The sequence below is a fragment of the Geotrypetes seraphini genome, chromosome 8 (genome assembly GCF_902459505.1).
Source record: "Geotrypetes seraphini chromosome 8, aGeoSer1.1, whole genome shotgun sequence".
NCBI classification, from domain to species: Eukaryota; Metazoa; Chordata; class Amphibia; order Gymnophiona; family Dermophiidae; genus Geotrypetes; species Geotrypetes seraphini.
Genome location: NC_047091.1, coordinates 27,714,490 through 27,739,036, shown reverse-complemented (window position 1 = coordinate 27,739,036; position 24,547 = coordinate 27,714,490). Strand labels below are relative to the sequence as shown.

The 24,547-nt window shown below is 43.5% G+C and overlaps 2 protein-coding genes across 2 annotated transcripts in view; one reads left to right on the top strand and one right to left on the bottom strand.

Annotated features, from left to right (window-relative positions):
- The window catches only part of PITHD1 (PITH domain containing 1), a 30,508-nt gene extending 29,818 nt beyond the window's left edge, over nt 1-690 (bottom strand). Inside the window, exon 1 of the mRNA XM_033954181.1 lies at nt 438-690. Coding sequence (XP_033810072.1) covers nt 438-626 — 189 coding nt within the window. The 5' untranslated portion in view covers nt 627-690. The remainder of the gene's footprint in view (nt 1-437) is intronic.
- RPL11 (ribosomal protein L11) lies at nt 634-24,278 on the top strand. The gene is made up of 6 exons (XM_033954180.1): nt 634-771; nt 1,619-1,766; nt 8,294-8,400; nt 8,492-8,623; nt 10,702-10,812; nt 24,195-24,278. The coding sequence occupies exons 1-6, from the start codon at nt 766-768 to the stop codon at nt 24,222-24,224; spliced, it is 534 nt and encodes a 177-aa protein (XP_033810071.1). The 5' UTR covers nt 634-765; the 3' UTR covers nt 24,225-24,278.
- Nucleotides 24,279-24,547: the final 269 nt, after the last annotated feature.

Sequence of the window (24,547 nt, the reverse complement as noted above, 5' to 3'; positions counted from 1 at the left end):
ATAGGGAGAAAGAAGGAATAACGTGACTATATATAAAAACTGCAAGCAAACAAAGTAAAACGGGTGATCTGAAAGAGGGAACCTAGCATATATTTATTTTAGAGTGACATACAAACATCCTTTGAAAGCAAAAGAACTAGAGATTTAATTGCAGGCACTGACAACAGTAGGAGCTACTGGATGGCAACTTCAGTCTGCTGAATGAGATATCCCGATTGTAGCGTCGCCCAAAACAGGAAATCTGTCCCGACAAAACGTATATAAGAGAGGAAAGTACCGAACCGGGGCTTACGAGAAAGGGAGCGGTTGTGGGAGCCGGCTATCAACCGGACAGTGGGGGGCACAGACTTGTGCAGCAGACACGAATTTCAAGCTTGTCCAGAGAGGAAGTTCGACTCTGCTGCCCCAGGGGGGAAACGCGGTAACCAGTCAGTCACCTGCGTGCGGTCCTCGCGCTCCTCCCACGCTCTAAAGACAAGCCGCCCGCTGCCCTCGCGGCTCTCGTTCAGACACGTCAGCCTCGCCAGGTCGATCCTACGGAAGAGCCCATAAGCAACGCCGCGCTCCGGGTCCTCCTCCCGCTCTGCCGCACACGAACAACCCCCGCCGCCGTGACTGTGCGCCATATTGAGCCCGAGCCACAGCGGCTTCCGAGTCACGTGATAAAGAATAGCCCAATCCTGGCGGCGGCCTTCACTTCCGGTTGAAATAGAGCGCGTGAAAAGCTGGAGCCGGAAGTCTCGCTCTCTCTTCTGGTTCTTCAGGATGGCGGTGAGTGGCGCTTCGGCAATCCGTTTGCATCCGCCTTGCTGAAGCGGTTCTGCCTGGTAGAATGGCAAGGAGACGAACAGCCGTGCCGGCCCGGCCGATCGCAGCGAGTGCGGCTGGCGCAGCTGGAGGAGGGACCGGGTTTCCCGCCAGACCTCTTGCTTGGAGTCTCCTACGGCCTCCTCCTTCTCTTCGGAGCAAACGCCTGGGGAGCAGCAGCAGCAACAGCACTGTTACCCGCTCCCACCCCCACCCGGGCTTACAATTCTGACCTCTGCAACTTCTTGCAATGAGTCCCTTTAGTTTCCTACTGCTGTCTCTATATGCTCCACCTTTGCTAACATCATGTTTTGTCATATGTCGACCTTGTAATGTAGCAGACTGTGCCATACTTTCATTGTAATTTGAATATTTTTTTACTGCTGTAACGGTCTATGGCTTAAGTTTCACCTGTAAATAAATTCTAATAAATAAAATGATCTCGATTCCAGTAAAATGTTCAGTTTGGAAATCGGCAAGCGCTGAAACTGTGTTATGGTTTCCTATAAGTTCAGAATATCTTCAGGCTAATTAGTATTATTTTTATTACTGCTGGTCTGGCTAGGGTCCCACCTGAAAAAGTTTTTACCCATGCTATAAAGGTGAGTTTGATGATGGTTGCTGTAGGTTTATATTTTCTTTGTGTAATAATATGTTTGTGTTTTAGGAAAGTGGACAAAAATTGTAAGGAGTAGCTTTTGAAAATAATTTAAAGCAGAAAAATCCATAAACTATTGGCTACTCCCTTGTTACATGGGTTAATGCTTGGGGGAGGACCAGTGTTATAATGTTCTGAATTGCTTTTCTTTAGGATCAAGGTGAAAAGGAGAATCCTATGCGTGAACTGCGCATTCGTAAACTCTGTCTTAATATTTGTGTTGGTGAAAGTGGTGATAGACTGACACGTGCTGCTAAGGTGCTGGAACAGCTCACTGGTCAGACACCAGTCTTCTCCAAAGGTAAGGCAGTGGTGTAAGTGCTTCTAAGAAGGTATGGTTAGTTTTAATTTTCTTTTAAGATTGGAGGAATATGGGATATTCAATTACTGCATCTTTCCTACTTGAAGAATAACTGAAGATGAGACACAGCTGCCATTTTTCAGTTATGATTGGGGGTACTTTTCTGTTTTGTGGAGCACAAATTGGTCAACGTTCCCAAGATATGGATATGGATTGCTTGCTATGGTGGTGGGTTTTCCCATCTGATGTATTAGAGAAATGTATACTGATGGACATGTGTACAGGGTGCACCTTTTATGTCTGACTAGTGCCTTCTTGTTTGAATCCCACGTATCTACTAGTAGCCTTGAATTCTGTTTGGATATACAGCTTGAATTGATGCCATAACCCTGTTCAGAAAGGGTTAGTGTTCATGCTGTGCCTGTGGGAGAGGGGATGTTAATTAGTGCTGCCCGATTCAGGAAAAAAATTTCGATTCGATTCAGCCTATTGAATTGGTTTTTCGATTCAATTTGATTTTCCTGCCTAATTGGTGGTTTTTGGTTTTTTTTTTTCCAAACATCCTGTTGGGTTTATTTTACAGCCTCTTCACCCCCTTTGCCTTCTCCTAACCACACTGGTGCTGTGGTATAAACAAAAAAGACTTTTCCTTTCTCTGTTAAATCCTAGCTCACGTTTGCGGTCAAACACCAGCTCTGGCAGGATACACATTTCAAATCTGACACATTGTAATCACAAAACAGAAAATAAAATTAGTTTTTCTACCTTTTGTTGTCTGGTCATTATTCAAATTTTGTTGGTCTCAGGCTCTGGTTGTCTTCTGAAAACTTGCTTGCCAGGGTCTCCTTTCTTCTTTCTCCCTGCTAACCATCCCGTCTTCCATCTCTGTCCTCCCCTTCCGTTTCTCTTCCCTCCCCAGGAGGTCTGGCATCTTTCCTTTTTTTCATTTCCCTCCACAGATCCACCTTTTCTTAACTACCTTTTCATCCAGCATCTCTCCTTCGGATCATTCCATGTCAAGTGATCAGATTCTTGGAAAGTGCCCTGCATGACCATCACGGATTTTGATGAAACTTCATATGCAGAGTCCACCATGTCTCAAACAAACTTTGGTAAAGTTTTAGTTTCGCCTGTGGAATATTTGTGGAGATATAGCCATTTGTTTGACCCCATACCACAATGAAATACAGTACAACAATGACATTCTGACAACTTTGATACACAATATCTCCCAAGCTGTGTTTCCAAAAAAACTGAAACTTAGCTACCCTGCACAACTTTTTGAGCTTTGTTCATTGCTACCAATAACAATTTTTGCCGAGCACTGATTGAATGCCTGAATTACAGTAAACTTGGCTGAAAAAATTAGTGCTCCAAAAAAAGTCAAAGTTTGACATTACTTAGCTCCCACAATAATTGAGTAATAAATGCAAAATTTGGCGCATAATGTCTCAGTACAACGTTGTTTTCAAAAGTTCAATTTCAACCTCCAAGCTCTTTCCATTAGTTTACAAATTAAGTGTAAAGTTGCTAATTTGTGTAAAAAGGCCAAAAATAGGGTATTTTCAGCCTGCTTTTACAGAAAAATACCTTTTAGAAACTCTTTCAAATCAGTCTCATTAGAAAGAGCATATTTCAAACCCCCTAGAAAAGTGAACTTCATTTTTCAACGCAGGTTAACAATGGCTGAAAAAGGGGGACAAAGTTGGGAGACGTTGCCACGGCAACAACCTCTATTTCAACATAGTTCTGTCATTTTTAAAGTTACAGTTTTGTATTGACGTAGTATTACTACTACTCTATTGCGTTGGTCCATGGTGACATTGTCACTACCAGTTCAAGAGTTTGAACTGGCAACCCCATCGCCATAGGGGTCACGCCCGATAGCTGTGCAATACCAGCCACGGGTGGGCCACTTCGTCCAGGTTCCCAAGCCTCGCATTTGGTTTCTTTGTCAAGGTTCCAAAGCCTTTTGTTGGTATCTTTCTGGTTCCAAAGCCAATGATTAAGGTGTCTTATCCTAGGTTCCCAAGCCTAAATTGGGTATCTTATATAGTTCCCAAGCCGAAGTGAAGTCCACTTTGATTTTAACTGCCAGCAATCTTTATAACATTCTGTTAAATTTTTGAGCCACTTTCTTCAATGCAGTTTCTGGAAATTGATATTGGCGGCCGGATGATGTAACTGAAGGGGCACAAAGCATGCAGATGAGGTGTTGCTCTGGAACCCAACAAACGTCTTGCCTTTCTGGCCAATAAAACGAATGAGCTGGACCGTGAGGATGCATAAATTTTATCAATGCATCATTTTGTTCAATTGAGACTTCAACAACGTTGCCTATCCACCATTGATTATCGTAAGTACAGGCAACGTAGCAACCAGGAAAGATTTCGGACACTTTCAAATTTGGAATGGCAGTATCAGAAATTTTGGCAACAAAATTTATTGTGTCATTTGAAACTTTGCTGACACAAACCGAGTTTGAGTCGACTGGTACAAATTGATGGTGCTCTCTGGTACCGGCTACTGTGCTGCTTTCATGCCATCTTTCTTCTTGAAACTTTTTGCTTTCTTCAATTTCTTCTTTTGGAACATAAATGTATTTAACTCTGTGTATATTTTGGTCACAAAAGTTAAATAGATCCTTTGGCGTCAATATTTGATCCGTTGATGGTCTTTGGAGGCTAGCCCGGGCAGCCAGTCGTTTAGTTGTTCCACCAACTCCATCGCAGGGTGATTTTTCGTGGCTAGTTCCAAAAAAATTCCATTCAGCCTCAATGTTGAAATCATTTCTGTGATTGCACAAATTCACAAAGTTCTTGTAGTTTTTATATTGTGCAGCTGAGCCGTCACTGAAGTAGTATATTTTGGTAATGTTTGTTTGAGTTACCAAAAATTCGATCAACTTTTGAATGAACACGTGTACAGATATATCATGTTGCATATGATCAGAAATAATGCAACAGTTTACAACTTGCAATGTGCCCACTTCATTGAGGTAATATGCAACAAAAGGATGTACCGTAGCTTGTGAATTTTCCCAGTGAAAGCCTTGGGCGGCATCCTGTACAACAAATGAGTAATTTTCAGCGAAATCCATCAAAACGATCATTTCCGTTTCTTTTAAGCCTGTCTTCAACATCTTCAAATATTCACTTTGATGTTTTGAAATGAAATGGTGGCTTGTCAACTTCCAAATCTTGCTTGCAAGTCTTTCAATAAAGTTGTCCATGGTTAGTACGCTTGTTTCTAATGTTTCACGGTCAGCGTGAACCCATTGCTTAAATTCTATTGATTCTTCTGGATCTAAATCCTTGAATATTTCTTCCAGGTATGCTGTTAGTGCTTCTTCACCAGGGCAGTTTTGACATCGTTGTAGCATACAGTCCTTGACATTTAGGTCGCACACAGTTTTTTCCATAAGAACTTTGTAGTTCTCTTTGACATTGGCGCCTTGTAGCATGAGCTTTACATTTTGATGTATCGTGCAGACACACACGGAGTGTGCACCTGATGCACCAACGGTTACACACCACTTTGGCCTGAGCTCACATAATTTGGAAAAACCAATTTCAGTTCCGTATTTGTTACAGTACGCCACGTACAGCTCTTTTAAATTACACAACAGCAGCCGCTTTTGTACTTTTAAACCATTGAGGCGGACTGAAATGCAATCTTTTTTGCCAGGATATATTCTGCTGAATTCATTGTCTTCGTAAAAATCTTGAATTCTATTTGCAATTTCTTTTGGAAGGGACTTGCCAATTTTTGCATCAGGTGTAGAACAAATGCCTTTCTCTTTCTTTACTTTTTGGGCTGTTCTGACCATGCGCTCTGAAACGCCAAACTTCATTGCTGTTTCCTTTATTGACCAACTTTTTGGGGCCATCGTCAATAATTGAACTTTCATTGATCTGTTGGATATTGCAATTTTCGTTTTCATTTCTTCAATGAGGTCAGTGTAATCTTCACATAACTTGCATCCTTCAGACTGACGAGACGGCCCAACTTCTTCATCTGAAACTCCAGCAGCAGATGTAATCTTCTTGGCTATCACATTCTGCACACGTTCAATTTGTCGTATCACATAGCCGGCTTTATCTCTACTAGCTAACCTTCGAATTTTCAATGGAGAGGTTCCTAAAGCAGTCAAGCTTTGATCAACTGCATCGGAGATGCTGATATCAAAATCGTCTGAAGATGAAGATGCTGCAGTAGCTTCACTCATTGAAACGTATTGGGCTTTGCACCTACTGCAAAGTTTCTGACCTGGCTTGATATTTATTTTTGCCACTTTTCTAAAATCATTAGACATGGCAAGATCGACTTTTAACAATCCACTTTGAACAATGTGATTTTTCTTTTCAAATGGATTACAACACGATGTTTGCTTTAATTCGTATTTGTCGAGATACTTTGCTTTGTAGTGGAGGCAGATTTGGTCTTTATCCATCAGTTCAACTTCAGAGCGCCGAGTGATAAGCAATTTTTCATCGGTTGACAAATTATGTAAAAAAATGAGCCCACATTTTTTAGAATAAAATGTGTTGTCATGACACTGACAACAATGTTTGCACAATGGCACAGTCTGGCAGAAAAGGATTATTATTAGTCAATTCGTTGGCATCCATTTTAAACTGAATTAATAATAATGTGGATCTGAAAAAGAAAACAAGTTGTAATTTGTGATCTGCATGCAACAAAATTATCACCTCAATTTCTAGTTAGGAATAATCATTAATTAAGAACACTATAATTGTACCCAAAGTTTGAGTAAAAATAAACAGGGAAAAACAGTGGGAAAAGTGACATAATTGTAAGTTGAAACGTAGGCCGTTGCCATGGTGACATCTCCCAACTTTGTCCCCCCTTTTTCGGGCATTGTTAACCTGCGTTGAAAAATGAAGCCCACTTTTCTAGGGTGTTTGAAATATGCTCTTTCTAATGAGTCTGATTTGAAAGAGTTTCTGAAAGGTATTTTTCTGTAAAAGCAGGCTGAAAATACCCTATTTTTGGCCTTTTTACACAAATTAGCAACTTTACACTTAATTTGTAAACTAATGGAAAGAGCTTGGAGGTTGAAATTGTACTTTTGAAAAAAACGCCAAATTTCGCATTTATTACTCAATTATTGTGGGAGCTAAGTAATGTCAAACTTTGACTTTTTTTGGAGCACTAATTTTTTCGGCCAAGTTTACTGTAATTCAGCCATTCACTCAGTGCACGACAAAAATTATTATTGGTAGCACTGAATAGAGCTCCAAAAGTTGTGCAGGGTAGCTAAGTTTCAGTTTTTTTGGAAACATAGCTCGTGAGATATTGTGTCTCAAAGTTGTCAGAATGTCACTGTCGTACTGTATGTCAAACAAATGGCTATATCTCTACGAATATTCCACAGGCGAAACTAAAACTACCAAAGTTCGTTCGATACATGTGGGACTTTGTGCATAAAGTTTTATCAAAATCTGTGATGGTCATGCAGGGAGCCCTTGATCACTTGACATGGAATAACCCCTTCCTTCCCCACCACCCCAGGGTCCACCATCTCTCCCTTTCTTTTCCCAACTACCCTCCTATCCAGGATCTCTATCCGCCCCCCCATACCATCCCTTGCGTCCAACTTCTCTCCCTTTCTGTTCCTTCCCTCCCTAAATCCCATTGTCCATCATCTCTCTCCCTCTCCTCTATTTTCAGACCCATTTCTTCCTCCCCAAAGTTCAGCATATGCACATCTCTTTGAACCCCCCCTTTCCTTCCTCCGTGTACTTCTATACCAGGGCCCCCCTACCCTGAAGGTCTGTCCCCCCCTTGAAGGCCTGCCTCCCCCCTTGAAGGCTTGTTCCCCCCCTGAAGGCCTGCCTGTCCCCCCTTGAAGACCTGTCCCACCCCGAAGGACTGCTCACTACCACCCTCCCCGGCATCTGGCTTCCACCCCCCTGGCCTTCCACTTCCCCCCCCTAGCCTCCCCGCACTGTTTACCTTCCAGCCGGAACAGCCTGCAAGCAAGATTGCAGTGTTAGCGATCTTAGTACCGCTTTGGAGCTGGTTCCTCTGTCGCGGTCCCGCCCCTTCTCTAACGTCAGAGATGGGGCGGGACCGCGACAGAGGAACCAGCTCCGAAGCGGTATTGATCGCTAACACTGCGATCTTGCTTGCAGGCTGTTCCGGAGGGAAGGCCGGGGGGAGTGGAAGGCCGAAGGGGTGGGAGCCGGACGCCGGGGGGGGGGGGAAGCCGACAACAGCACTTCCCGACTGACCCTCGCCTTCTAAAGCAGGTGCAGCAGCTGCCGCTCCTGCTTTAGGGGGTGAGGGGGGAGGGTCAGGCGAATCGGGAAACCGGGTTTTTTTTTGTTTTGAACCGATTCGCATCGATTCACCCGAAGTGAATCAGTGAACTGATTCGGATCGTGAATCGGGCAGCACTAATGTTAATCACAGATGTTGTAACTAAGAATGAAGAATTGGGGTCTTTATATAGTAACTTTTCTGCTGGGTTTATAGCTTCTCATGCAGTCCTTCTCTTGTAGCTCGGTATACTGTTAGGTCCTTTGGCATCAGGAGAAATGAGAAGATCGCAGTCCATTGTACAGTACGTGGGGCTAAAGCAGAGGAGATCTTAGAGAAAGGATTGAAGGTGAGGACTTCTCTATAGCTCCTGAGGGAGGGTGGGGGTGATCACTTGCTGCTTGGAGAAATTATATTAAACATAAATTACAATATTTCAGGTGCGAGAATATGAGTTGCGGAAAAACAACTTTTCTGATACTGGCAACTTTGGCTTTGGAATCCAGGAACACATCGATCTGGGAATCAAATATGATCCCAGCATTGGCATTTATGGCCTGGATTTTTATGTGGTATGTATTTTCTTTCTACTCTTAGTAATGAAAATTTGTAATAAAATACCTTGTCCAGTCAGTGTGGGATGGCAAATCATAATCACTTGCACATTTACTAAGTCAAACAGCTCATTGCTTAAGTGCAGGGCTTCTCAAATGGGATCACAGTCTGGGTGGGCTGTCTATAAAAACATGTCTGTCTTGCCAATGGTCATGTATTTTCTATGGCTGCAATAATGGTGGTGTGGCTTTGGAAAGTTTGGCAAGCACTGCTCTGGTGTGATCTGGATAGATCAGAATGTTTAAAAGTATTTAAAAATTTCCATTCCGCTTAAAACCTAAGCAGATTACAATAAAACATACATAACTTAACATGTCAATGCATCACATACATTAAAACTACTACAGAACTATTAACTGCGAAACTCATTTAAACAAGAAAAAATAAGTTTACAAGTCTCAAGATCTGCTACATGATTCTTCTTCAAAAATCATCCATTTTATTAAAATTCCTTAAACGAATGAGTTTTTAACTGTGTTTTAAAAGATTGCAAATGATTACATAATCTTAAAGAACCTCATAAGGCTTTCCATAATTGTGGGCCAGCCACTGAAATGGCTGTCGACTATATCTTCATTTAATGTATCTCATTTACTGACTCGGTAGATAAAGGTATTTTTTTCTTGTGCTTTTACTTTTGTTTTTTTTTTTATCTCACTGGAACAATCTTCCTCTTTATCTATCTCACTGGAACAACCTTCCTCCTTATCTAAGAGGCTGTAATTCCCGATTGGTGGTGGTTTGTTTTTTTAACTCCCACAAAACTTTGTTTCAAACTAGAGAATGACACGGTGACAAAATTCATCACCGTTCCCATCCCTGTGGATAACCACGGGAAATAATCCCATGTCATTTTTTAGTGTCTATTTCAACCTCAGTCCTTCTACACCAGCATTCTTCAAAGCAAAGCTTAAGGGTCAGTGGTTGTGCCCAATTATACTCTGATTCTTCCCTCTCTCCTTAAAGAATGACATGAAGATGGTTTCCCGCGGTTATCCGCGGGGACGGGAACAGTGATGAATTTTGTCACCGTGTCATTCTCTATTTCAAACCTTATTAGTTCATTATTTAAGGAAAACTGCTGTATTATCCTTTATAAATTTTTCTGTAAATTTTGCAGTATAGAATATGAAAGGATAGAATAGAATGGTCTGGTCTTTATTCAATTTGGCAACCACAGTATGTTTCAGTTTTGGATAGGGACTCAAAGAGAATTTTGTTTGCATTATGGGAAAAGGTGCTGTTGCGTGCTGGTCTTCCAAATATTTCCAAAACAAAGAGAACTGCAGACAAATGTACAAAGATGCAGGCTAAATTTAATAAAACAGAATTTATGAATGCGGTTAATGTTACCACCTTGAACCAAGCCAAAGGAACCGACACGGTCCGTGTTTCGGTAAACACGCCTTCTTCAGGGGTCCCAGGTGGATAAGGTATCAAAAAGAGCCGCAAACAAAAAACTTAGCCTGTGCAGGGAAGAACAGTAGCAATGAAACAATCACATTAAAAACTCCACCGTAGCAATTGTTTCATTGCTACTGTTCTTCCCTGCACAGGCTAAGTTTTTTTTTTTGTTTGGGGCTCTTTTTGATACCTTATCCACCTGGGACCCCTGTAGAAGGCGTGTTTACTGAAACACGGACCATGTCGGGTCCTTTGGTTTGGTTCAAGGTGGTAACATTATCCGCATTCATAAATTCTGATTTAATAAATTTAGCCTGCATCTTTGTACATTTGTCTGCAGTTCTCTTTGTTTTGGTTTGTGCTTCACTCACTGCAGACTGTATTGCTTTTTTCTCCTTTTGTTTTTTGCCTTCCAAATATTTCTCCAACCTTGATTTTCATTCCCAGGAGGCTTGGAGGAACTGCACCAACAGTACTCTCCAGTGCTGCTGAACTAGCCCCTTCGGACAGATGCATCTCAAAGGCATTAGTAGTACGGTGTACCTGACTCCATATATCAAGGGGTTGGTTGGGGTGTCTTTGTGCTGTGCTCAATTTGCTTTCCTTGCAGTAAATATGTTCTCCTGTACAGGTACTGGGCAGGCCTGGTTTCAGCATTGCAGACAAAAAACGCAAGACTGGCTGCATTGGAGCCAAACACAGAATTGGTAAAGAGGAGGCCATGCGTTGGTTTCAGCAGAAGGTAAACAAGGAAAAAGAATTGGCAGGGAGAGGAGGAGAGTAATGTCCCCTTCTCAGCCCTACAGCTTGATAGGGCCATCGTAAGCACTTAACCTGTCCACTAGTCTTTGCAGCCTGTCATCTGCTGCAGCCCCTTCTGGCTTGCACACTGTTAGTCCCTTGAGGAACCTGTTTGCATTTTACAAAACTAGTAGCATGCTGCACAAATAATACAAATTTGAAAGCCATCAGTTTGGGTCAAGTGAACGTGTGTAAAGCGATTTGCTTTTATTCATCTCACTCAACTCCATTCCTGAGGGGAACAGGTATCTACTAATCAGTTGGGTTTTCTGAAAAGAATTCCATAAGGGGCACACAGCAACATTAGCACATTTTAAAACAGGTTTGTTAAGTCTGTGGAGAAAAGTTGCTGCTTATCCCTGGAGTTGGAACTTAAATGTGGCTATTATAAATAGATTTAAAATATCAAACTATCACAACATAAGAATTGCCATACTGGGACAAACTGAAGGTCCATCAATCCCAGTATCCTGTTTCCAGCAGTGGCCATCCCAAGTACCTAGCTAGATCCAAAGTAACAAAACAGATTCTATGCTGCTTATCCTAGGAATAAGCAGTGGATTTCCCGAAGCCATTTCAATAGTGGGTGACAAGGGAAGGTTCTAACTTGTTGTGAGAGAGCAGCTTTTGTGTTCAGTCACCTGGATTCTGAACGAGCGTGATGTCTTCCATATGTAAATCCTTGGACAAGGTCAAATGAACATATATACTACAAAAAGTTGTACATTTAGTAACATATCTTATTGCATAGGTTTACCAGTACATGGGTGAGTGAAGCTGGGACTGTTCACCCTCAAAGAGGAGACTGCGAGGGGATATGATAGAGACTTTTAAAATACTAAAAGGATTTGACAAAATAGAGCAAGAAACATCGTTATTCACATTGTCAAATGTGACACGAACAAGAGGTCATGGACTGAAACTGAGGGGCGGCAGGTCCAGGACAAATGTCAGGAAGTTCTGTTTCGTACATCGAGTGGTGGACGCTTGGAATGCTCTCCTGGAGGAGGTTGTAATGGAGACTACCATTCTGGGATTCAAGCACAAGTTGGATGCACACCTTCTTGCAAATCACATTGAGGGATACGGGTAATTAAGGTCTCCATCATGGAGCACATAGCTTGGCCTCCGCTTGTGCGGGTTGCCGGATTAGATGGACCCAAGGTCTGATCCGGTGAAGGCGTTTCTTATGTTCCTATGTATTCCAAAGTGATGTTACAGGTCAAACAATTGCCACATCTGTAGTGGCCCCCCCATCCCTTTGTCCATCTGCATTTTTATACCAACATCTGACGGGCTCAGCAGTTCTTTAAAATTCTTTTGTCTTGTGTAGGTAATACGGAAATGGTTGTCTTCGAACTTGGGACTAAGCTGCATCACTTCCCAATGCTTCCTAAGAATCTTAGTTACCATTGTCATCTTAGGGAAATATTGTAGGATTCATGTAACAGTGTTGTCATCTTTGTCTTTCACTCTGGGGGTGAAGAGTAAATCTCTTCAAAAATTTCGCTCTTTTATAAGCTTTCTTTAATACCGCAGTGGGGCAACCACAGTCTCTCAGACGTGTGTACTGTTGTCTATTTTGATGTTTAAAACGAGGCATATCTGAACAGATCCTACAGTACCTAAAAAACTGAAGTGGGAAGACTGCATTTCAATGATGAAGGATGGTTCTTAGAAACACATTTTTGCAATTCTCAGCAGTGGACTTCTTGAAGACAGATGTCACAATAGACTTGGGCCCTCTGATGACAGACATCTAGAAAAGAGATCTGCACCTGATACTGTTATTGCTGAACTCCACCTAGGATGTTTGGAATTGAGCCAGCTACGGAAAGAGTCAAGATCTTCTTTTGAACCCGTCCAAATAACAAAAATGTCGTTGATGTAACGCATCCAAGTCGGCACAAAATTAGAAAATGGGTTCACAATCCATACATCTTCAAATCTCTGAATAAAAAGATTGGTCACAGAGGGGGCAATTGTGGCCCCCATGGCTACCCCGGATATGTACTGGAAAAATCTGTCTTTAAATCTAAAATAATTTTTCTGCATTGCCTGAGCCAAAAGTTTGATCAAAAAATTGACCGAGATTCTAGGATTGACAAGGTGGACCTATAGAAAATCCGTGATGATGGAAATCGCTTCCTCCTGCGGAATAACTGTGTATAGAGATTTGACGTCAAAAGTTACAAAAAATGTGATCTCTTCAATGGAGGATATCTCTGATAATTTAGTCAAAAAAAGAGGGGAATCTCTCAAGAACAGCCTTTAGTCACAATGGGTTTGAGGAAAACATCAACAAACGAGTAGAGAGGTTCTAACACCGAGCCTTTTCTAGAAACAATTGGTTGTCCGGGAGGGTTCACAAGATCTTTGTGTATTTTTGGCAAAATATAGAATACTGGAACTCTTGGATCTGTGGTGTTTAAATATTCAAACTCTTTTTTGGTCAAAAAACGTTTTTCAAAGCCTGTTGTAGTCAGACATTTTATGTCATCCATCAAAAAAGGTGTAGGGTCTAGCTCTAATTCGAGGTAATCTGCTGGAACAGACAAAAGTCGCATAACTTCAGCTTCATATTTGCACATGTCCAGGACGACAACAGCTCCTCCTTTGTCCGCTCTGCATATCGCATATGCGTAGTGTGCGGTTAGACCGCAGAGATTTCAGAGCCAAAAATTCATTTCTAGTCAGGTTATATGGTTGATAATATCCCTTTAGCAACAAATTTCTTAATATCCCTTGTGACTAGGCTTTGAAAGTGCCCAAATGGGAACTTGGGGATGTCGGAGGTTTCCATATACTGTAGATGCATTTTTAATCACTGACTGGTCTGTGTTATCAAAAGGATGCTGGGCAAAAAAATTCCTTAAACACTACCTGTTCGGTTGTTGGATGCTTGACACTGTTCCTTGGGACCTGGTGGCTAGGCACCTTCGATTTTGATTGCGCTCTCTGGGCTTCCTCTAGGATTGGTTCCAACTAGACCCCCCAAAACTGTCTCTGTTTAAAAAAATCATCGTCAGAATTAGACATGAAACCCTCTCTTCTGAAGGGTCCGAAGAATCAAAATCCTTACATTTCTGTTTTGAAAGGTTAGATAACCAGGGATAAACCTACTGGTTAGCATAATGCAGCTCGTCTCTTTTGAACTTCTGTGAGGTTGCCCTCACCAATTTCTTGACCATGTTGAAATAATCGGGAGGTTTTTTGTGCCAATGAGATTCTCCGCCTTACACTACTGCTGTGGTGGTAGGGCTCTCGTCTGAGGCTTTTTCCTCAGCTGCTCGGGGAGCCAGGAATGAAAAAACTGATATGTCAGTCCTTCACAGATTCAGGTAAACCCAGCATGCTCAAATTATTCCCCTGAGCTGTCTCTTCTCCCTAGCCACTTTAGCCTGTCCTTATAGGGAAGTCAACCAATTCCTTTTATCATTTTTGTCACTCTTCTTTACCTTGGCTAATTCTGCTATATCTTTTATGAGATATAGTGACCAGAACTGCTCACAATATTTGAGGTGTGGCCATACCATAGAGTGATACAAGGGCATTATAACATTTCATCTTTGTTTTCCATTTCCTTTTTTCTTTAAATTTATTAAAAATGCACTTATCTGCTGGTTTATTACATTACATTACATTACATTAGTGATTTTTATTCCGCTTGTACCTTTATGGCATTGCAATGATTGCCCCTCCTGACATGATCATGTTTGACCCTGATGAAAGAGTTGAAACATGGTTATGTTGAGAGGGGCGAGTCTTGCAATGCCATAAGTCAGCAGATAAGTGCATTTTTTATTATTTAAAGAAAAAGAAAATAAAATGTGAAATAAAATATAAAACGTTTTGGAACCTGTGAAGTCAGGCTGCTGAAGTGGGTGAAGAAAATGGTGTGTTTCATTGCTTACACCAGCCATCTGAGGATTCATTAAAAAAGTTAGAATATTGCACAGATTATCAATTATTGTATATAGGTTTGATCTCTCCTTGATGTGATATCCCTGGAGTTAAGCAGCACAGAATCTGGGTTTTTTGGGGGGAATTCTGATAGGTACTTGTGACCTGGATTGGCTACTTGGAAACCAGAATACTGGGCTTGATGGACCTTTTTTGTTCTTATAAGTGATTGATTTGGAACAGCATCCAATGACTGGCTATTGGTTTATATACTGAAGTAAGACTAGAAGCCTAGAAAATAATTCTGAACAAGATGTATTCGATTTACTGTATATACTTGAATATAAGTCGATCCAAATATAAGTCGAGACCCCAATTTTTCCTCCAAAAAAGGAGGAAAAATGGTTGACTCGAATATAAGACAGGGGGCTTAATATTCAAGTGCCATACCCTGCCAGGCTCTGCACCCAGGGTTCCCTTCCTTACCAGGCTCTGTACCCAGCCCCCTCACTCCATGCCAGGCTCTGCACCTAGCCTCCCTCACTCCATGCTAGACTGTATCCTGCCTCACCTTCCTACCTCTGATGGTCTAGTGGTAGGCCGGGACAGGAGGGATGTCCCGGCCGACTAACTTTTTTTTAACCAACCCCCTCCCCGCTCTTACCTGCTATTTTTAATCCCTGGTGACCCAGCGGTGTACGGGGCAAGAGTGATCTTTCTGTGTCCTGCCACGTGCCGAGTCTCTCTGTCCCCGTTCAATTTTGGCGGCCAGTGGCATACCCGAAAGGGTCGAGCTTTTCCTGCTCGGCCCTACGCTGCTCTCCGAATGGCCGCCGCCAGTTCTCGTCACATGAGAACTGGTGCAGGGCCGAGCAGGAAGAGCTCGGCCCTCTTGGGTGTGCCGCTAGCTGCCAAAAGGGGACGGAGAGGCTCAGCACGGGGCAAAGTGCAGAAAGATCATTCCTGCCCCGTACACTGCTGAACCACCAGGGATTAAAAATGGCAGGTAAGCCTGCGGGGGGCGGGAGGGATTAAAAAAAAAAGTGGCCGGGATAGGAGGCATCCCTTCTGTCACGGCCTACCGAATCGCCCAGGAGGGGGTTGGGTTGATGACCCGAATATAGGATGAGACTCCCATTTTTTGGCCCAAAAATCTCATCCTATATTTGAGTATATACGGTAAATGGCTGGACAGGAAGTTAAGTCATGGTTTGTACAATGTAATCGTATTCATAATTAAGATGCAAAATGTCACATTTAGAATGTACAACAGAAAACAAAAGGAAGTGACTGTACTTAAACTTTAAGCAAAGGTGATTCAAGAACACTGCTCATGAACTAAAAAGTGCTCAGAGAGTGGGTTGTCAAGACTGTGGGACAAGCCCACATTGATGGAGCGTCTGAAATGGTCACCGTCTAATCATAGCACGTGAGAAGTAGTGTATTCCTTTTTTTTTTTTTTTTCTCCCATTTTAAAGCAAATAATGTGAAAACTCAAAAGCGTGAAAAGTCTTACAACTTATCTGACAAAAAAAGTTGAACAGGATTCAAACATGTTGTGGGTTCTGACGCGTTTCACCTGGGCTGACTCCTGTATTGCAGTGCTCAGTTGTGATTCTAAAACAAAACCGATAAAAAGGTTACAATCTGTTGCACGAAACTCAAAACACCAAAGAAAATGCTAAACTTTACACAAAAAACAATCATGACACTACAGGAAGTACCTGCCACATTCAGCTACAGACGTCTTCACAAATGTTGAAATGCCAAGAAGAAGCACACTCAGACATTTAAAATCCCCCCCCACTGGAACTGACCTCAGAGGTACGTGTAGACAGATTTGAATGCGCTGTCATGAATGGTGCAGGAACGCCCATCATTCAACTTCTTTGTTAAGTCCCATTGGTGCCACAGTTTGCCAATGAAAGATCCAAAACTGCTCCCTTCTCCAAATGATCACTGCAAGATTCCCCCTCTGCACTAATGTCGGATCCTCTAGCACAGTATATCTCAAGTCATTGAGGGTATGTTGTTTTTCATGCCAATGGATAGTTAAAGGAGCTGCGATATCCCCGCAGCATATTTTGCTCAAGTGTTCCACTATACGTGTCTTGATGCTCCTGGTAGTGTGGCCGATGTATGATAGCCCACACTGGCACTTCACAAGGTAGACCACTCCCAGTGTGTTGCAACTCGTAGCTGTCTTAGGAGTATGTGCGCTGTAACCGTGGATGAATAGGATCATCGACACATGGGGACACACTACACATTGTCCACATGGATCTTTCATTGATAAACTATGACACCACTGGGACTTAATAAAGAAGTTGAATGGTGGGCGTTCCTGCACCATTCATGACAGCGCATTCAAATCTGTCTACACGTACCTCTGAGGTCAGTTCTGGTGGGGAGGGGGAATTTTAAATGTCTGAGTGTGCTTCTTCTTGGCATTTCAACATTTGTGAAGACGTCTGTAGCTGAATGTGGCAGGTACTTCCTGTAGTGTCATGATTGGTTTTTGTATAAGTTGAGCATTTTTTTTTGGTGTTTTGAGTTTCGTGCAACAGATTTGTAACCTTTTTATCTTTTTTGTTTTAGAATCATATCTGAACACTGCAATACAGGAGTCAGCCCAGGTGAAACGCATCAGAATCCACAACGTGTTTGAATCCTGTTCAGCTTTTTTGTCAGATAAGTTGTAAGACTTTTCACGTTTTTGAGTTTTCACGTTATTTGCTTTAAAATGAAAAAAAGTATACACTACTCACATGCTATGATTAGAAGGTGACCATATCAGATGCTTCATCAATGCGGGCTTGTCCCGCAGTCTGACAACCCACTCTAAGTACTTTTGAAATGTGTGCATGAGCAGTGTTCTTGAATCGCCTTGCTTAAATACAGTCACTTTCTTTTTTGTTTTCTGTTATTCGCTCTTTGGGAAGTGAGTTTTTGTTGAGACTCATTTCTTCCCAATTGATTTTGGGATGTTTAGAATGTACACAGTTTACTTTGTAGTCGTACTAGAAAGCTGAATTACTTTTCCTTAACAGCAGCAGATGAATCCAAATGAGTGGGTTGTATCCACCTACCAGCAGGTGGAGATAGAGAGCACAAAGTTGAGCTCTGGCATATATACGATGGTCTGCTCGCCAGTACTTCAGTATTCTTCTTATCCACAGGTGAATGGTCTCTATCCTGCTCCTAGTCTCATCTGCTGTTCAGCATGGTTTGGTCCAGCTACAGGTGCAGCTTCGCTCCTGTTTTGGCTCTGCTGAATCAGTGAGCAGGGGAAGAGGCTTTCTGGGTGCCTCTTGGGGTATAATTGGTGGTGGCAGTTCCCTACCCATCCCCTATATACTCCTTCCTAACTTGATCCTGCACTCCTAACTCCCTTCTCTTAAAAAAAAAAAAATTTAATAATCACATTTACTAAATCCAGTTGATGGGGATGGGGTTTATTTTTTTAAATACTGTCTGATGAGGCCTACTTCAGCTTCTAACCACACAGTATGTGCTGTAATTTCTAATAGTTACGGGATATGAGCACGTGTGTTCTGCCTGATCCTCTTTCCCTCCTCGCCAGCATGTAAGGCAACTGGTTCTTGCTAAAACCCCGGGCTATATAGAGGACTTTGTGATTTAGCGTTTTGGCCCCTTCTGCCACATTGGGGAATGTTCTTGTGCCCTTCCATGCTTACCTTCTGTGCATGGTCGATGTGGCTGGTGTGTGCAAAAAGTGCACTGGCCGCCACAAAGGGGAATACTAGTCTGCTTCGGGTGCCGGTGAGCAGGGTTCTCCTTTGCTTGTGCACTGCAAGTAGGCAGCAGGCAGTGGGCAAACCCAGGCTTCCCCCATTGCCCACACAAGAATTTTGTCAGCTGCTGGCAGTTTCCCTTACTGCTGATAGTGCTAGGGATTCCTTTTCGCAGCTGCTGGCTTACCTGCTTTAGCAGTTAGGTCTGTTGAGGCCCGTTTGCCACTGCAAGCTTTGGGGGAGTTGTTTTCGGCAGGTTTTTCACTGGTTTTGGCAGGAAGTGCCACCATCTTGCCTGTGGCCGCAGGTGACCCTCCCCCCCCCCCAACTTAGAGAGACAGGAACAGGTTTGTGCTGAGTCTCCTGCTGTAGCAGTGAGTTCTGCTTTGTCGCCAAGGAGGTTTGCCCCAGATTTTGGTTTAGCAATGTACATGGCTTACTTGTATGCTGCCCTATTTTTTCCCCAGGGATCTCTGGGTTTTCTGTAGGGTTTCTGCCTTCCGCATCCACCCCCATTTGGCCCTATCAGCGTCGGCTCTGGCCCAATCCCCTCCATCTTCGTCCAAGTGGCCGCGGATCTCGTAGGAAGAGGATTTTCTGTTTGCAGGTGCGTTTTTGCCTGATGAAGACTTGGACCCCCAAGATCCTCTCGGGGGTAGGGAAGTGGGGTGGATAACACGGAAATGTGTTTTATGGAGATGCTGGCTGATGTGGATACATCAATGATGCGCATTTTTCAGCGGGAAGAGCTACAGAAGCTTATTCAGGTTTTGTTAGTTTTTTGCTTTGGGGAAGCCCCCGTGTGTGGTGGACCACCTGCTTCGGGGGTCTGTTCAGCCTCTTATTCTTTTCTATGCATCAGGATATTGGGGAAGCAGTGCACACACAATGGAAGGTCTTTTCATTTGGCGCGGTCCATGGCTCGGCTGTATCCCATTCCTGATGGGGATGGGATTACCTTGAAATCTCCTGTGGTTGATGTGCATCAGCATACGGTGCTAGTTAAAGGCAGCTCAGCCTTGCGGGACTCTCAGGATCGTAGGTTGGAGTCTCTTCTTAAGCAGAGTTTTGACATGGCTGCCCTGGCGGTGATGTGTGATCTGGTGGTCCAGACTTTTTTTCCAGTGATCTGAGTGTGGTTTTGACTGGGAGTCTGACTGGTCTTTGGTGGATCAAGAGGTTGCTAAAATTGAGCTGTGGCTCCAGGATTGGTTGGCGGATGTGGCATCTAAGGCTAAGCTTTGTAAATTTCCCTTTCGGGGTTTTTTCTTGTTTGGCGAGGATTTGGACAAGTTGGTTCAGGCCTTGACTAATTCTAAGGTGGTCTGTCTTCTGAGGACCATTCTTGCCCACCTTTGCCCGGTGTTTGTGTGATTTTCATCGATTCCATCCTGGTCAGGGAGCAGCTTTTTTTCCTTCCAGGTGCCATTTCTTTCAACGCATGCAGTCCTTTCAGGGTTCTGGGGGTGGGAGGTCGTGACTTCTCCAGAAGCCCCTCTGCCGCCCCAGTCCCAATGACTCCTTGCAGGCCCTTTCCCTGATGCTGGTGGGAACCCAGTTGCAGGAGTTTTACCAGGAGTGGGTCCAGATCACAACGGATCAGTGGGTCCTTGAAGTTATTCGGGACAGTTATGCTCTGGAGTTTTCCTGGCCCTTGCCAGATTGTTTCCTCTTTCTTTTCCTTATTAGGCAGCTTGGAAGAATCGGGTTTTCCATCAAACGCTGCAAAGGTTGCTTGACTTCATTTGGTGGTCCCAGTGCACCCTCAGGAATTTCGCACCGGCAGGTATTCCATTTACTTTGTGATGCCCAAGAAAGAGGGGTCTTTTCAGCCCATTTTGGATCTGAAAGGTGTCAACAGGGTGTTCCGGGTTCCATCTTTTTGTATGGAGACTCTGAGATCTGTCATTCTGGAAATCCAGCCTGGAGAGTTCCTGACTTCTCTCGATCTGATGAAAGCCTCCCATCAGCGATTTCTTCACTTTGTGATTTTGGGAAAGCACTATCCGTTTTGTGCGCTTCCTTTTGGTCTGGCCACGGCTCCGGACTTTCACCAAGATTATGGTGGTGGCCTTATGCAAGGAGGGCATCCTTGTTTATCACTATTTGGATGACTGACTGATTCAAGCAAAGTCCTTTGAGGAGAGTTCCCAGGTTACGACTCGGGTTGTGGAATTCTAGCTGGGATTGGTGGTCAACTTGTCCAAGAGCAGGTTGGCTCCATCTCATCGCCTGGAGTACCTCAGGGTTCTCTTCGATACCTCGGGAAAGTCTTCCTTCCAGAGGCCCCGAGTGTGCAAGTTGCAGTTGCAGATTTGCTTCCTGATAGATTGTCAGTGTCCTTGGGTGCAGGATTTTCTATAGGTCTTGGGGTCAATGGCGGCCTCCCTGGACAGGTCAGGTGGGCTTGGACTTGCATTCGCATACACCCATTTCAGTATGCTCTTCGGTGGTCGCCTCAGATGCATGATATGGACTCTCCTGTTCTGCTTTGTGGGTTAGTTCGTCGCAGCCTCCGCTTGTGGTTACATAAGAACATAAAAAATGCCGAATCACCGAAATAGACCCTTGGTCCATCTAGTCCGGTGACCCGCACATGCGGAGGCTTAACTAGGTGCTTCCTGATGAAGACCTAGGTGTTCCCAGATGAGACCTTGTTTACCTGTATCCATCAATGTGATTTGCAAGGAGGTGTGCATCCAACTTGCCCTTGAATCCTATAATGGAGGTCTCCGTCACAACCTCCTCCGGGAGAGCGTTCCAAGTGTCCACCACTCGCAGTGTGAAACAGAACTTCAAGACATTTGTCTTGGGCCTGTCGCCTCTCAATTTCAGTCCATGACCTCTCGTCCAAGTCACTTTTGACAATATGAATAACGATGCATCTTGCTGGATTTTATCAAATCCTTTTAGTATTTTAAAAGTCTATCATATCCCCACGCATTCTTCTCTTCTCAAGGGTGAACAAGCTCAGTTTTCTGAGGCATTCTTTGTTAGTCTTCCAATCTGGTGCAGAGAGTGAGTCTGGATCAGCCTCAGTGGATGGTGCATATCACGGACGCCAGTCTCCTCAGTTAGGGAGCTCAGTGTCTCAGTCGCTCGGCTCAGGGCAGCTGGTCTCCGTAAGAGGCGTTCTGGAGACCAGAGCCATCTGGTTGGCGTTGCTAGTGTTCCAGATGTTGCTGAAGGAAAAATTGGTTTGGGTTCTCTTGGACAATGCCACGATGGTGGCTTACATCGGTTGTCAAGGGGGCACCAAGAGTCATCTCGTGGCAAAGGAGGCTTCTCTGTTGATGGCTTGGGCAGACATCTTCTGCACATCTCGGCTTCCCACATAGCAGGATTGGAGAAATCCAGGCGGACTTCCTCAGTCATGTGTTAGATCCTGGCGAGTGGTGTCAGTCCCACAGTCTTCGAGTTGATTGTGCAGGCTTGGGACCAGCCAGGGACTTGATGGCCACGAGAGTCAACACCAAAGTGCCGAGGTTCTTCAGTTGGCGCAGAGATTACCAGGCCGAGGGGCTGGATGCTGTGGTGCAGCCTTGGCTGATGGTTGGCCTTCTGTATGTTTTTTCCCCGTGGCCAATGGTGGGCAGAGTCCTTCGCATTGCTTGTCACATTGGCCATGTGGTCTTTGTGGCTCCAGACTGGTCCAGGTGCCTGTAGTACGCAGATCTAGTTTGTCTTCTTGTGACACATCCTCTTCTACTACTCCTTTCAGTTGACCTTCTGACGCAGGGTCCTATTCCAATGTTCGATCCGGGTCCCTTTTATCTTATGGCTTGGCTCTTGAAAGGGAACATCTAAGTAAAAAAAAAAAAAAAATGGTTATTCAAATAAGATGATCTCCACCCTCTTGGGTTCCCAGAGACTTTCCACCTCTTGGGTTCCCAGAGACTTTCCACCTCTTGGGTTCCCAGAGACTTTCCACCTCTCGGGCTTATGTGCGAGTTTGGCGTCTCTTTGAGGAGTGGTTTCAGAACGTCAAGGACTGTTATGGCTCCAACCTCTTTTGCAGAAGATTCTATACTGCAACATTGACTTAAGAACCTATATATCATCTAAAACATGATTTGGTATTATCTAGAAGATTCTCAAGACTTCTGAAGCAGGCCTGTTTGGCCAAAACATGTATAGGTCGGGTCATTGAGTTATTGGATGAATAAAGTCATTTGAACCTTTTGATTAATAAAAGGACATTTACACAATAGTTTGTGTTCACCAGTCTTTATTAGGACAATTCCACTCTTTATTTTGTGTTTTCCCTTCATGCATCTTCAGATATAGACAGCCACTTTGCATGCTTGTCTAGTGTGTTTTCCATATTCGGATGTGAAACGCCACTGACTCCCTGCCTTACTTCAAATGCCTCCCTAGCAGATCTCCCATCTTTGAATGTGCAGGGCCACTTTGGAAACCTGCATAGTGCGTTTCCACCTTTAGATGCAGACAGCCACTTTGCCTACTTGACCACCCATTTTGGATGCCTACTTAGCGCATCTCCTTCTTCAAATGTGCAGCTTGTTTGCATTCCTGCATGGTGCGTCTCCATCTTTGGTTGTAGTGCACCACTCTCGATGTATACTTACTGCGTCTTGTGGATCGCTGCTTTGGTGGCCTACCTGGCGCGTCTCTATCTTTAGATGTGGAACGCTGCTTTGGTTGTCTGCCTAGTGCGTCGTCCTTTTCGGATGTGGAATGCCATTTTGGTTGTCTGCCTAGCACATTGCTATCTTTGATTGTGGAACGCTGTTTTGGATGCCTGCCTGAGTGCATCTTCCTCTTCATAGTTATAATGCCTGCTTGGAATGACCTCAGTATGCTCTATAGCTGTGAGGAGGGAGTTCTGGGCCACTTCTGCTTTATCATGACGAATACTGAAGTACCAGTGAGCAGATCATCGTAAATATGGCAGAGCTCAACTTTGTGTTCTCTATCTCTGGCTGCTGGTAGGTGGACACAACCCATTCGTCTGGATTCATCTGCTGTGACTAAAGGAATGAACATTATCGGGTAAGATACATAATGGTTCTTTCTTTGTACTGACACAAATTGATATTGAATCTTAGTTCTCATTTAGGGGGAGTTGCCAGCCCTTACAATGGTAAAATTCTGCATATAAAATGTGCAGAGTTTTCAAATATTTTTAATTTTCTTGTACAGAAGTCACTCAGGACTAATACTAGTATAAATGTTGATGATATAACTAAGTTGTAATATAAAATCTCTAAAGGGAAAGATTTTGGTGCAGATTTCCTAGGAGTTCGTTACTGCATCATAGCTAGGGCTTCTGGCTATCGGTGGCTTGTTTCAGAAATCTACTACATCCATGGGCAGCTCTGAGCTTCCTGCAGCTGCCAATACTTGGTTCAACTTAGTGATATTCTTAGTTCTTACAAATGAGCAACTGAAAAAAAAAAATGGTACACCTTCATTTCCTCTGACTACAAATTTCAAATGAAATTTGAATATAAAACCTAGAAGCCCTACTCATAGTGCAGTAAACATTTTCCCCTCCCACTTTGGGCCATGCAGTGTGCTCGATGTATGTCTGTGCCTGCCTTTACATTTTCTGTTGTCCTTAACATTAGTCTTGTGTCTGCACCAAATTAGTAACTGAAAAATTACTTTAACTTGGCTGAAATTGCCTCTCCTTTTCTTGCAGTATGATGGAATTATCCTTCCTGGCAAATGAGATGCTTCTGTATGTTACCAAGCATTAATAAAGAAAATTCTGATTTCAAGTGTGTGCCGTCTCCTTTTCTCCATTTTCTGGAGCAAATTTTGAATCCTTTATTGGACCTTGTAAGACTCTGGAAGCACTTACTCTGTAGGATCTTCAGAATGGATTACAGCTACCTGTTTCATCTTAGAGACTTCTAGGCAGGCCTGGATACTGTGAGCTTCTTTACCTTTCACAGCTTCCGTAAGGGCTTAGTAATGGTCACAAATCAGACTCCATACATCTTGGGTATTTTATTCCTACAGTTCAGGAGAAACTATTTAGGGAAACTGTTT